Source organism: Syngnathus typhle, linkage group LG6 (genome assembly GCF_033458585.1).
Source record: "Syngnathus typhle isolate RoL2023-S1 ecotype Sweden linkage group LG6, RoL_Styp_1.0, whole genome shotgun sequence".
NCBI lineage: Eukaryota > Metazoa > Chordata > Actinopteri > Syngnathiformes > Syngnathidae > Syngnathus > Syngnathus typhle.
Window position 1 is genome coordinate 15,915,354 of NC_083743.1, and position 14,536 is coordinate 15,929,889.

General features: G+C 45.1%; 1 protein-coding gene across 6 annotated transcripts in view; it reads right to left on the reverse strand.

Annotated features, from left to right (window-relative positions):
- Positions 1-14,536, reverse strand: part of nf1a (neurofibromin 1a) — a 159,522-nt gene that overhangs the window by 12,974 nt on the left and 132,012 nt on the right. For all 6 annotated transcript variants that reach the window (XM_061280806.1, XM_061280807.1, XM_061280805.1 and 3 more), the window contains 10 exons: positions 14,282-14,422; positions 4,364-4,490; positions 3,573-3,704; positions 3,364-3,499; positions 1,677-1,834; positions 1,473-1,595; positions 1,277-1,395; positions 1,096-1,196; positions 402-544; positions 184-230 (listed from right to left, as the gene is read on the reverse strand). In XM_061280806.1, the coding sequence (XP_061136790.1) occupies positions 184-230; positions 402-544; positions 1,096-1,196; positions 1,277-1,395; positions 1,473-1,595; positions 1,677-1,834; positions 3,364-3,499; positions 3,573-3,704; positions 4,364-4,490; positions 14,282-14,422 (1,227 nt within the window). The remainder of the gene's footprint in view (positions 1-183; positions 231-401; positions 545-1,095; positions 1,197-1,276; positions 1,396-1,472; positions 1,596-1,676; positions 1,835-3,363; positions 3,500-3,572; positions 3,705-4,363; positions 4,491-14,281; positions 14,423-14,536) is intronic.

Consider the following 14,536-nt stretch of genomic DNA (forward strand, 5'->3'; position numbering starts at 1 on the left):
GGATTAGCCTCTCCATGGCTGATTTAAGACTAATGAGTAGCCTCTCTGCAGTTGAAGTGTCCTGTCACGCCTATTTCCTTTCACGCATGTTCCATAGCTCATGTAATGTTTTGGCAAGCAAGCAAACCTAGGTATAGGGGAGTTGGTCTCATTAACACACACTATAACAAAAATCCCTCTCACCTTTGAGAAAGGACCAGCAAATCTCCAAAGTCCATTAAAACCAAAACCTAATAAAAGAAAGGAGATTAGCAAGGGCAATGTAATTGAGAAAGTGATAGACAGGGTAGGGGAGTTTCAATAGCTCTGCTTTGCATCTCAGTTCCACATTACACATTTGGAACAATGTCACTTGGAACCACAGTGCAGAGAAAACACATGAGGCCACTAGTATATCTTACTTTGTAAATAGGAGGGCTGGTACTGTGGTGGTGACTCCTCGTGATACACCACACTCTGGACAATGCCATGAACAGGGTTCAGGAGGTTTGTGTCCTGGCACATGGACAGCACAGTGTTGATCTTAGAGTCCAGCAAGTTGTGACTAAGGACAAAGACACACATTCATGCGTGAACTTGATTATACACAAGATGTTAGCTAATGCTCAAACTACATGGTGCAGAGTCAATGGTTTTATTTCCTTTTATGTCATCAAACTGACAAATTAGTTTGCCATGTGTTTATTTGACCCCCTCAAATTTGGAAGCACACCAATTTCCTCCAGCAACGACAGGTGATGGAAATCATTTTATAAATAGAGTTGGGAGTCCCTGAGCCTGACCCAGGGCGGTAGGCAGGGACTCTTTTTCAACATAAATAACTAAAACATTTGGAACTTTGTTAAAATATTCTAAACTTGCTCTCAGCGGTATTCATGTAGAAATTACTTGCATCTACCAAGAATCTTACTAACTTCGGAACATTTTCTCACAAAATAAAAAAAAAAAACATCTTAAGACTATAAACAAACTGTATTACAATATCCACACTGCTCCTACTGGTGTTGCGTGTACAAGGTGTGCTTATCCCGTCACACGGTGCTTCAGCAAATGCTTAAACTAGATGAAGATGGACTGTAAGCATTGGTTACTTACACAACTGGAAAAACCTTTGGGAAGACAACGCTCGCTTCAGCCAAATACTCATAAAGAATTCGCTGATCAAAGTCATCCGTGGTGTATTTAACCTGGGTGGCCTGGTAAATATGACAGCAATGAACCGTTAGCAAAGGTAAGGAGAACTGCGTAACTAACAGAACACAGTGCAATTCCTCACCAGCACAGTGAGAAGGAGAGCCTGGATCTTAGGGTCAGTTAGCACCTCCTCGTCCAGCAGAACATTGGACTCGGAGACAGACACTTTGCGAAGATGAGAGTTTCCAATTCTTTGTGTCTCTGAATTTATGAATGACATGAAATGTGTAAGCAAACCATTACGTGAAATATAAAGGAAATTCCTGAATCTAACGTACCCATTTCATAATCGTTTTCGGCAACCCGCCTCATTTTAGGCGGTGTTGTCATGCCTGATTCCATCTCAGATCTCTTTGGTGCTTTGGAGTCGGATATGAGATGATCAAAGCTCTTCCTGGTGCCTAAAAAACATGCAACAAGAAAATGTATCTTCTGAATACGTACGGGGAAAAATCATTGGTGCGGTAGGGATTAGGTTGTACCCAAAAGCTTCTTTGTAGTAGCTTGTGAAGGCTGACCCATGTCCAGACTCATTGACTTGCGTGTACGTGGGCTGATCTGCCCCACTGTGGGGTAATGAGCTGAAAGATAGCGCTCTGAAAACTGAGGGGATGTCCATGGTTGTGTTTCTCGCAGTGGTCTGTGAGGAATTGGGGGGGGGGAAAGGACAAATGTGATCATAGCTAGTTGACATGAAAGCTCAGGTCATATGTCTGTCAGAAATTATGAACTGTGGAAAATATATTTTGTATGTCCTCAGAAATTATGAACTGTGTAAAACATATTTTGTATGTCTCCTTGCAGTTTTACTTGCATCACAAGGCTTGTCAAACAGTTTAGAATGGAGCGGGAGTGTCCAAACTTTTTGAAATTTTGGTATTCAGGATCAAAGCCCTCCGTAGCCGACTGGTATTTTCGATCACCTTTATTTTGAGACTTTTTAAAGTCAGAAATACCACCAAAATCTTGGTCATTTTGCATTTGACCAAGCTTTACATACATTTTTAATGTACTGTATTTTCCGCCCTATAAGGCGCACCTAAAGATCTACATTTTTATCAAAAGTCGACAGTGCGCCTTATAGTCCGGTGCGCCTTATATATGGATCAATTGATGAATTTGTTGATCCATACTGGTTGTACACAGTGCTCTGCCAAAATGTTTTAGTACGTTTTAGTACAACTAGTAAATTACAAGGTCGCATTGCTTCCCAACATTACGGTAACTGTAGTCAGGGGGCGTCACCGAATAGCTATTGTACCCGCGAGGCTATTTCATTTCAAAATAGGCTGCTCCATTAATGTTTCGAGTAAATCTACGGATCGATATGGAAGGGAAACATAGGTAAGTAGTACCAATGCGTTAGATCGAACTTTAGTCAGTTCTGATCATTTTATAGGAGATCGTTTGAGAAACGCGATTGTTTACACTTTGCTGAGGCTCATGGGAGATTGCGAGCTGAGGCTCATGGGAAATTGCGGATGGCTAATGCTATAACGATAGCTGCTATATGCGCGAGGCTATTTCATGTCAAAATAGGCTGGTCTGTTAATGTTTCGAGTAAATCTCCGGATCGATATGGAAGGGAAACAGGTAAGTAGTACCAATGCGTTAGATCGAACTTTAGTCAGTTCTGATCATTTTATAGGAGATCGTTTGAGAAACGCAATTGTTTACACTTTGCTGAGGCTCATGGGACATTGCGAGCTGAGGCTCATGGGAAATTGCGGATGGCTAATGCTATAACGATAGCTGCTATACGCGCGAGGCTATTTCATGTCAAAATAGGCTGCTCTGTTAATGTTTCGAGTAAATCTACGGATCGATATGGAAGGGAAACATAGGTAAATAGTACCAATGCGTTAGATCGAACTTTAGTCAGTTCCAATCATTTTATAGGAGATCGTTTGAGAAACGCGATTGTTTAAAGAGGGTTCGTTGGTTATTGGCTAGTGGGTGCATACCGCAACCCTAGTCAACCTCAGTTTGTTGCAGTAAAGCTTCTATTTTATGCGCCTTATATATGGACAAAGTTTTAAAATGGGCCGTTCATTGAAGGTGCGCCTTATAACCCGGTGCGCCTAATATGGCGCAAAATACGGTAATGCAGTTTTAATAAATTGGCTTATTGGACAACCAAAGCTTCAGTTTACCGTCTATCCAGCTTACCTGCAGCTGGGATCACTGATAAGAGTAGAGTAGGTGTCCATTGGTACGGGGTCCACTGAGAGGTCTGAAATCAGCAGTGACTTCCTGTGTTTGAGGCTGCAACGACTTCGGACCTCTTCAGAAACAGTAAGCAGTGCTACAAAGAACCACATTAAAATGTTTACAAATAAAGGCAAGGCAAATCTAAAATAGACCTATTTGTTATATACCAGCCAAATAAGCCACACTCTGGGTGTTCACTTCAAACTTGTCACATTTTAGGTGCTTGCTGATAAGAGCCAACAGCGTGTGCAGGATTCTCACTGTTCTTGCTACTGTGGTGGCTGATGGATGTCTGTAGCCTGGAAATCCATTACCAAAAACACAGACGGCATAAGCATGAGTATCCAAAATTTTCAATGTTCAACCGATTAATAGATTTGATGAATGTTCTGTGACATGCAATCATCTACATAGGCAAAAGACACATTTAAAAATGAATGTAGAAATTCAGCGCTATTTATTGTCCTAATATATTAATGCCCCTAACCTTACCTTCTATCTGATCCAATTGGAAGTCAAAGCTAATATGTACATCTCAGGTCTTATAATTAATGCTTGATAAACAAATGTTGTAGTCAAAAGGAATTGCTTCTGTTTCAATACTTCTGGAGTCGAATGTCGGCACTAGTTAGGTCGTTCTCAGACGAGCTTCCATAGTGGAAGCTATACATTGCTTGTAATGATTGTGGGGTGCAGCTCCTCACAGCATCCCCAATCCAACCCTTAATGCTGAGTGTCAAGCAGGTAGGCATCGGGTTCCATTTTATAGTCTTTTTAGTATGACTCGGCCGGGTATCGAACCCAGGACCTCCCAGTCTCAGGGCGGACACTCATACCACAAGGCTAGCACTGGTTATACTAGGCACTAGCACTAGGGTTGGACAATTACTCAAAACTTAATTGTGTAAAGGCTATGCAAATAACTCCCTCATAATATTCGCTCGGTGGGCGTTTTTACCTTTGAGTAGGTGGCCCACAAGTGCAAAGTTGAAGTTGGCACTGAAGTTGAGGCCCACAAAGTGATCCATCTGCTTACAGTGCCATTCCAAAGGGCGCCTAATCTCCATGAACACCTCTTCTGGACTCTGAAGGAGACATAAAACGTATACTTTTTTTTGATGAATTAATACATAACCTGTTATAAAAATGTAAAAAGACCATCATCCAATGTCATGAAGTGCTTTATTGGTGCTTCAGTGGGCTCTCAATGTTTTACCGTTTTGAACATGATTGACAACATTCAACCTGAGTTCAACTGTTCATGACTACCGTATTTTTCGGACTATAAGTTGCGTTTTTTTAACAGTTTGGGTGGGGGGGGGACTTATACTCAGGAGCGACTTATATGTGTGATTATTCACAAACTTTTACTTGATCATTAACACATTACTTACTAGTATAGCTGATCACTTCACATGTAATTTTCACTTTAAAATGCACGAGGGCGCACCATGGCTGTGGAAAAATTGGAGCATCACTGACAGAGTTCCATTCACTGACTTCCGGAGTCAGGTGATTTAATGATTTGGAGTGACACAGATGGTTCGATAAACTTGTTATTTATGTTATAGTTATGATATATAGTTTATTTAAAGCAGGGGTCCCCAAACTTTTTCCTGTGAGGGGCACATAACCTTTCCCTTCTCTGATGGGGGGCCGGTGTCAGTTTGTAACAGAAAAAGTGTGACGATCGTAGGGGAGCTTAATTTTTTTTATTGTTTTCCAGAAAGCCACACATAACCAAATAACGGTTATTTAAACCCTTTCCAGGTTCTTTACAGAAAAAAAGTCAGGAAACAAATAATAACACTATTAATGAAATAAATAATAACTAAATAACCCTCTCTGAGTTCTTCACAGAAAAAACAACTAAAAAAATAACTAAATAACTATCTCTGGGTTCTTCATAGAAAAAAACCATGGAACATTAACTTTCTGTTGTGCCATGCACAATCTTAACAGATAAAAGTTCAGCTCAGTTGTCAGAGCAGAACCTCTCTGACACATATGAGCAGTCTCTTAAAGTTCTTGTGTTCCTTCCTTATAATCCTTTTGTAGGTTCCAGTAGGCTTGTAGACACCGTTGTCTTTTTTGTTAAAGTTTGCTAGTGCGTCATAGTCTGGAGTAAAATTTGTTGTGGCAATTCTTAGGCGAGATCCGAGGTGTTGGTCCGTTTACCTCGATCTGTGACGGGTAGATGTTGACGTTCATGTGGCTGAAACTGCATCTGAAAGCTCAGCGCGCGAATTACAAGAATGCTGTCGTCACAGCCCACGCTCTAAATTCGGGACTGATACAAATCGAGCGCGAGTGCGCCATGTCCGTACACGCACTTGAGTGTGCACCGAGCTTTCTGACACGGCTTCCGGTAGTAAATGCGCAGGCGAGCGCTTCCCCATCTACTGGGGAAACGCAGTCATTGCAGGCAAAATGACCAAAAAAAAAAGTTTAATAATACAATTTGTTCAGGGTTGGCGGGCCGGATTAAACGGTCCCGTGGGCCGTATCCGGCCCGCGGGCCGGAGTTTGGTGACCCCTGATTTAAAGTAACAACGTCTATGTTGTTGGACTTCAGTAGTTTACGATTCGTCTAGCAAGGCCGTGAAGGCATGGGGGGGAAGAGTGATCATCATCGCTTGCTGTGTTGGCTCACAGGTTGAGCTCTTGTTTTGTGAAATAAAGAGCCGGTTACCAAACCCACGTCTTGCCCGGTACTTTGGTAACGCTACAATATAGTTATATAGTATACACAGTCAAACCTCGGTTTTCGACTACAAGGTCCAAAAGGCGGTTCGAAAAGCGAATCGTTTGAATTCCGAATCTATTTTTCCAATTACAAATACCGTTTTTTTCCGTGTATAATGCGCCCCCATGTATAATACGCACCCTAAAAATGGCATGCTGATGCTGGAAAAAATCCTGTACCCATGTATAATACGCACCCAATTTTTATGAATTTCTTTTAATTTTTATTTTAATTTATTTTATTTTTTTTAAGTCCCAATGATCGTCACACACGCAGGGAGGCAATGGGTCCCATTTTTATAGTCTTTGGTATGGTCTTAACTAGGCTGGATGTAATTTTTTTTGTTGGCGTTGATTTCTCCGACTGCCCGTAAACGCACCACCGCGCTCCGTGCGCGCATGTGAAAAAGGCGGCTCTGTATGGGAGAGACGTTGAAGAGGAATAAAAACACCTTTGGAAACCAAAACTTGCCCCTTGTCGTGACTCGGAGCCGCAACAAATTTCGGATTTGTGTAGGGTACATTGTGACAGACAGCAAACGAGGAGGTGATCGAGCAAGCCTTGTCTGATACCAGAGCATTGTGTTCGTATGGAGCGTGTTTGAAGTGAACAGCAGAGACGAAAGGAACAAGGCAAAGTGTTGTGAAATAAAATATTACCTGTAATACGCATTTTGTTATTTGCTGATTGTTACTGCTAATTAAACTGTGAATTGAAACTAATAGGAAGAAAACAACTCTCGCTCTTTATATAGCTGACGTGTCTTGCGCATCCGTTCTGCGCATGGGATCCATAGTGCGCATGCGCAGTTATACTGCCTCCGTATGACGTCCGGTCCGCGATGAATGGATTGACACGGATGGTTCGATAAAATTGACGTTTATATTATTGTTATTTGATATACAGTTTAATTGTACCGGCGATTCATACTCAAAAACTGTATATACTGTGCGTTTTAAAATGTCTCTTTTCATACCGGTGGTCCCCAATCACCGAGGCGCAAAGCCATACAGGATTGAGGCAAAAAATAAATAAAAATATTGAAAAAAAAATACTGTTAAATACCGTTTTTTTCCGTGTATAGTGCGCCCCCATGTATAGTACGCACCCATAAAAATGGCATGCTGATGCTGGAAAAAAGCTTGTACCCATGTATAATACGCACCGAATTTTTATGAATTTCTTTTAAAAAAAATTTTTTTTTAATTTTTTTTTTTTTTTAAGTCCCAATGATCGTCACACACGCAGGGAGGCAATGGGTCCCATTTTTATAGTCTTTGGTATTGTCTTAACTAGGCTGGATGTAATTTTTTTTGTTGCCGTTGATTTCTCCGACTGCCCGTAAACGCACCACCGCGCTCCGTGCGCATGGAGCGTGTTTGAAGTGAACAGCAGAGAAGAAAGGAACAAGGCAAAGTGTTGTGAAATAAAATATTACCTGTAATACGGATTTAGGTAGAGAACTGAACTCTCGCTCTTTATATAGCTGACGTGTCTTGCTCATCCGTTCTGCGCATCTGTAATGGCGGCCTCCGTATGATATCCGGTTTGCGTGTGTGCGAGAGCGAGAGAGAGCGAGAGAGAGAGCGTGCGAGAGAACGCTCAACCGTAGCGCGCCGCCGACCGCCCAACTGCACCGGGCTGGCCGATTATTGTGACAGAGCCGTCGCTGAAATTTAGAAGATATTTTTAAAGTCCTGATGTACTTTCTAAAATTTAAGTGGACCTCAGTGCGCACTGCGCAGGGAGCTTAATTTGGTGCGGTCGCGCAACCGCAGCGCGCCGGGCGCTCACTGTCGCATTGCTTAAAGAGCGCCTTTGTGTTTTAGGATGAACAGCAGAGACCAAAGGAACAAGGCAAAGTGTTGTGAAATAAAATATTACCTGTAATACGCATTTTGTTATTTGCTGATTGAAACTGCTAATTAAACTGTGAATTGAAACTAATAGGAAGAAAACAACTCTCGCTCTTTATATAGCTGACGTGTCTTGCGCATCCGTTCTGTGCATTTTATTTCACAACACTTTGCCTTTCTTCTCTGCTGTTCACTTCAAACACGCTCCATGCGACCGCAATGCTCTCGTATCAGACGCTTGCTCGATCACCTGCTCGTTTGCTGTCCCGTGCGCGCACGAAGCGCGGTGGTGCGTTTACGGGCAGTCGGAGAAATCAACGCCAACAAAAAAAATTACATCCAGCCTAGTTAAGACCATACCAAAGACTATAAAAATGGGACCCATTGCCTCCCTGCGTGTGTGACGATCATTGGGACTTAAAAAAAAAAAAAAAAAAAAAAATTAAAAAAAAAAAATTTTTTTTTTTTTTTTTTGTACCCATGTATAATGCGCACCCCGGATTTTAGGACAATAAATTAGTAAAATTTTGCGCACTATACACGGAAAAAAACGGTATTTTAATTTGAAAATTGACCGGATTCTCTCCTTTACATAAGCCTATGAAGTCAAATTGTCTGGGTTGCGTGACGCTGATATTGACTCAACAACCTCACAAAATAAGTAAAATAAATAGACTTACAAATCGACTTTTCAATGGGGAAAAGAGACAGGAAGGATTTAACACGAGCCTAAGCCAAAGAAAAACAAAACAGTAATACCAGATACTACCAAAAGATGCACTTGAAATAAGCAGATGTGGGCAATTCACGGCGACTCGGTGGTGCACTGGTTAGCGCGACCGCCTCACAGTTAGGGTGCAAGTTAGATTCCACCTCCGGCCCTCCCTGTGTGGAGTTTGCATGTTCTCCCCGAGTGCGCGTGGGTTTTCTTCGGGCACTCAGGTTTCCTCCCACATCCCAAAAACATGCTTGGTAGGCCGATTGAGCACTCCGAATTGTCCCTAGGTGTGAGTGCGAATGATTGTTTCGTCTCTCTGTGACCTGCGATTGGCTGGCAACTGGTTCAGGGTGTCCCCCGCCTACTGCCCGATGACGGCTGGGATAGGCTCCGGCACGCCCGCGACCTCCGTGGGTACAAAGCGGTACAGAAAATGGATGGATGGATGGATGGATGGATGGATGGATGGATGGATGGATGGATGGATGGATGGGCAATTTACTAAATTCTGCCGGTCCGTTATTTTTCTTTTGTCTGTGACCTGGGCACCCTTCTGTCATCAGTCCGTCCTTATTCACAATAATCGTTAGCCGGTCCATTTTCATTATTTAAAAAGGGCTGCCATCAGTTTGTCAATTGTCATTTAACCCCCCCCCAAAGGTAAAAAAATCATAGCCCAACAGATGAAAAACCCATCCATCCATCCACCCATCCATCCATTTTCTTCCGCCTATCCAGGGTCGAGTCGCGGGGTTGGGGTTAGGGTTAGCTTTAGGAGGGACTCCGACTTCCCTCTCCCCAGCCACTTCATCCAGCTCATCCCGGGGATCCCAAGGAGTTCCAAGGCCAGCCGAGAGACATAGTCTCTCCAGTGCGTCCTGGGTCATCCACGGGGTCTCCTACCGGTGGGACATGCCCGGAACACCTCCTCAGGGAGGCGTCCAAGAGGCATCCTAATGAGATGCCCGATCCACCTCATCTTGCTCCTCTCAACGTGGAGGAGCAGCGGCTCTACTCCGAGTCTCTCCCAGATGACCGAGCTTCTCCCCTTATCTCTAAGGGAGAGCCCGGACACCCCGCGGAGGAAACTTATTTCGGCCGCTTGTATCCGGGATCTCGTTCTTTCGGTCACGACCCATAGCTCGTGACCATAGGTGAGGGCAGGAGCGTAGATCGACCGGTAAATTGAGAGCTTTGCCTTTCGGCTCAGCTCTCTCTTCACCACGACGGACCGGTACAGAGTCCGCATTACTGCAGACGGTGCACCGATCCGCCTGTCGATCTCGCGCTCCATCCTGCCCTCACTCGTGAACAAGACCCCAAGATACTTGGAACTCCTCCACTTGGGGCAGGATCTCATCCCTGATCCGGAGAGGGCATTCCACACTTTTCCGACCGAGGACCATGGACTCTGATTTGGAGGTGCTGACCCTCATCCCAACCGCTTCACACTCAGCTGCGAACCGCTACAGTGAGAGCTGAAGAAGCCAACAGCACCACGTTGTCTGCAAAAAGGAGAGACGCGATGCTGAGGTCCCCAAACCGGACATCCTCAACGCCTCGGCTGCGCCTAGAAATTCTGAAATTCTTCTCCAAGTCCAAAAAACACATGTGGACTGGTTGGGCAAACTCCCATGGCCCCTCGAGGATACTGCCGAGGGTGTAAAGCTGGTCCACTGTTCCACGGCCAGGACGAAAGCCAACACTGCTCCTCTTGAATCCGAGGTTCGACCTCCCGACGGATCGTCCTCTCCAGCACCCCTGAATAGACCTTACCAGGGAGGCTGAGGAGTGTGATTCCCCTGTAATTGGAACACACCCTCCAGTCCCCCTTCTTAAAGAGAGGAACCACCACCCCAGTCTGCCAATCCAGAGGCACCGTCCCCAATGTCCATGCAATGTTGTAGAGGCGTGTCAGCCATGACAGCCCCACAACATCCAGAGCCTTTAAGAACTCCGGGCGGATCTCATCCACCCCTGGGACCTAGCCCCCGAGGAGTTTTTAACTACCTCAGTGACTTCAACCCCAGAGATTGGAAAGTCCGCCTCAGAGTCTCCAGGCCCTGCTTCCACAATGGAAGGCGTGTAGGTGGAATTGAGGAGGTCTTCAAAGTATTCTCCCTACCGACTCACTGAGTCTAGGTCAGCAGCACGCCATCTCCACTGTAAACAGTGTTGACTGTGGACTGCCTACCCCCCCCTGAGACGCCGGATGGTGGTCCAGAATTTCCTCGAAGCCGTCCGGAAGTCATTCTCTATGGCCAAACTCCTCCCACGCCCAGGTTTTTGCCTGAGCAACCGCCGAAGCCGCGTTCCACTTCCGAGTCCCGCAGGCCAAAACGGCCCGACAGGACTCCAGCGGGTTCGGGGATTGCCGCCACGACAGGCACCAACGACGTAACGGCCACAGCTCCGGTTGGCTGCCTCAACAATGGAAGCGCGGAACATGTTCCACTCTGACTCAATGTCCCCCGCCTCCTCCGGGACGTGGGAAAAGCCCATCCGGAGGTGGAAGTTGAAGCTCTTCCTGACAGGGGATTCTGCCAGACGTTCCCAGCAGACCCTCACAGTATGTTTGGGCCTGCCAGGTTGGACCGGCATCTTCCCCCAGCATCGGAGTTAACCCACCACCAGGTGGTGATCAGTTGACAGCTCCGCTCCTTTCTTCACCCGAGTGTCCAATACATGCGGATGCAAATCCGATGACACGACTACAAAGTTGATCATCGAACTGCGGCCTAGGGTGTCCTGGTGCCAAGTGCACACATGGACACCCTTATGCTTGAACATGGTGTTCATTATTGACAATCCGTGTCGAGCACAGAATTCCAATAATAGAACATCGCTCGGGTTCAGATCGGAGGGGGGGGGGGCGTTCCTCCCAATCACGCCCTTCCAGGTCTCACTGTCGTTGTCCACGTGAGCATTGAAGTCACCCAGTAGAACAATGGAGTCCCCAGAAGGAGCGCTCTCCAGCACTCCCTCCAGGGACCCCAAGAAGGGTGAGTACTCTGAGCTGCTGTTTGGTGCATAGACACAAACAACAGTCAGGACCCGTACCCCCACCCATAGGCGGAGGGAGGCTACCGTCTCGTTCGCCAGCTGGGGGGGCAATAAGTATACCAACGTCTGCACGACGCCTCTCGCGGTGGGCAATTCCAGAGTGGAAGAGACTCCAACCCCTCTCGAGAGGGCTTGTACCGGAACCTAAACTGTGTGTGAAGGCAAGTCCGACTGTGTCTAGTCGGAAATTTACTGCTTCGCACACCAGCTCGGTCTCCTTTTCAGCCAGAGAGGTGACATTCCATGTCCCAAGAGCCAGCCTCTGCAGTCGGGGATCGGACCGCCAAGTTCCCTGCCTTTTGCCGCTGCCCAGCTCCCAATGCACCAGACCCCTTTGGCCCCTCCCACAGGTGGTGGGCCCATGGAAAGGGAGACCCACATTTCCTTTTCGGGCTGTGCTTGGTCGGGCCCCGTGGGCGAAGGCCTGGCCACCAGACGCTCACCTTTGAGCCCCACCTCTAGGCCTGGCTCCAGGGGCCCCCGGTAACTCGCTTCTGGGCGAGGGAAATCCGAGTCCATAAATCTTTTAGATGGATGAAAAACCCAATTTGATTAAAATAGCAGAGTGTATATATCATAGTATGTAGACCAGGGGTGTCAAACTCATTTTTTTTGCGGGCCGCATTGTAGTCATAGCTTCTTTCGGAGGGGCATTATGACTGTCAACCCAAATAAATGTATGAGCACCTCATATAATATACAGTAAAAGCTACAAAAGAAACTGACAAATAACTTGTTTTCAAATCAGACGAGTAAAAACTGGTCAAATATTTTAAAAAAAGATATTATGAAATGTGAAAACAATTTTCAATTCTAGTAATGAGACACGAATTTGATGCACAATTTGTCTTCGCGGGTCACATAAAATGATGTGGCGGGCCGTATCTGGCCTCCGGGCCTTGAGTTTGACACCTGTGATGTAGACCATACGATGCCTCTGCGTTTATCTGGTACGCAATGCTAAGGCTAAAAAGTCATTAAATATTGTGGAGAAAAAATAGGTGCTTCTGTGGTTATTGTGGGATAGCATTGCACTCCTTCAAACATGGGGGGCTGAGAATATTATTTATAAACACTTTTTTACAATCTCAAGTCGATTGCTGGAGGTGCTTGCCTGGGGCTACACAAATTTCTGACAGGGCTACAGTATCACCACCAAGCCTAGGTGCAGCGCCATCCCTGCTCTTATACCATGATTTATTATTTTCTTATGAAGCTTCGACATCATTTAGAGGTGCCAAACTCATTTTTGTCGCGGGCCGCATCGTAATCACTTTTTCCTTCGGGCCATTATAACAGTCAACGCCATAGTATAGGCCAGTGATCCCCAACCACCGGTCCGTGGGTCACTTGGTACTGGGCCGCCAAGCCACACTGGGGGAAAAAACAAAATACAATTTTTATCGACGATCAATTACTTCAGGTCAAGACGCTCATCCCAGTCACGTAACATATTTCCCCAGTCGAGCCCGCAAAGCTAGCAAAAATGAGTAAGAATTTATTTTGAAAAATATAAAAAAAAAATTGTCCCCCGCCTACTGCCCGATGACGGCTGGGATAGGCTCCAGCACGCCCGCGACCCCCGTGGGGACTAAGCGGTTCGGAAGATGGATAAAAAATTCTGTCCCAATTACATCCGTCGGTTCAGGTCAAGACGCTCGTCTCGGTCACGTGATATGTCACCTCAGTCGAGTCCGCGTAGCAAGCAAAAATGAGCAAGAAACAGAGATGTTTGGAAAGGTTCTTCGGAAAGGGGAAAAAAGCCCAATGAGGAGACGGAAGAAGAAGAGGCTATGACTTCTAAGAAAAGGAAAGCCGCATTTAAAAGAACATTTCTGGAGTCCTACTTAAAATATGGATTTATCGCCACAGGTGACTCTGACGTGCCAAGCCCACTCTGCATAATATGTGGCGACAGGCTAGCTAACGAGGCAAAGAAGCCTTCAAAACTGCTTCGGCACATAAAGACCAAGCATCCTGCATTAAAAGACAAACGTTAACCACTTCGGGTGTCATTGTCCCCGATTACGCCGAGATGTTTCTGAGAAACAAGCTCAGTGCTCCCACTAATTCAATGTAATGGTGAGTTTTATTTTTATGTCGTTTATACTTGTTTTTATGCCAGTCTTATTTTATTTCATCGTATTTATATATTTATTATAAATGTATTATTTATCTAAATGTATTATTTATTTATATAAAGGCCGGTCCGCAAAAATATTTCTGACACGTAACCGGTCCGTGGCTCAAAAAACGTTGGGGACCACTGGTATAGGCTACACACCAAACTGATGAATACGTTTTGAAATAAGAAACGAGTAGAAACTGTTCCAATATTTAAAAAAGATGAATGGTAATAAAGATAAGTAAAAATTACTAGCAATACCTCTACACCAGTACTGTTGTCTTCATAGCTTCTCTGTACATTCACACTCAAAAAAGCAGCAAAAACAACCTCTCTGACAAATGCAGTACAATTTTTTTTTTTTTTACCTTGTCATTGAAGACACGCATTGTGTCAAGAGTGTGGAGGTTTTGCTCCAGCAAAGCAGTTCCAGCAGAGTATAGGTTTACTTCATCCAACTGAAGTACAGCTACTGCCACCCAAAACAGAGCTTTATGCATAGGAGATTCCTGGAGTCAGACAGACAGACACAAAATGGAGAGAGAGGGGTGAAGTTAAAATTGTTAACATTCCAAAGCACATACCATTTCTATTAAGATTGGAAAATATACATGGGCGATTGT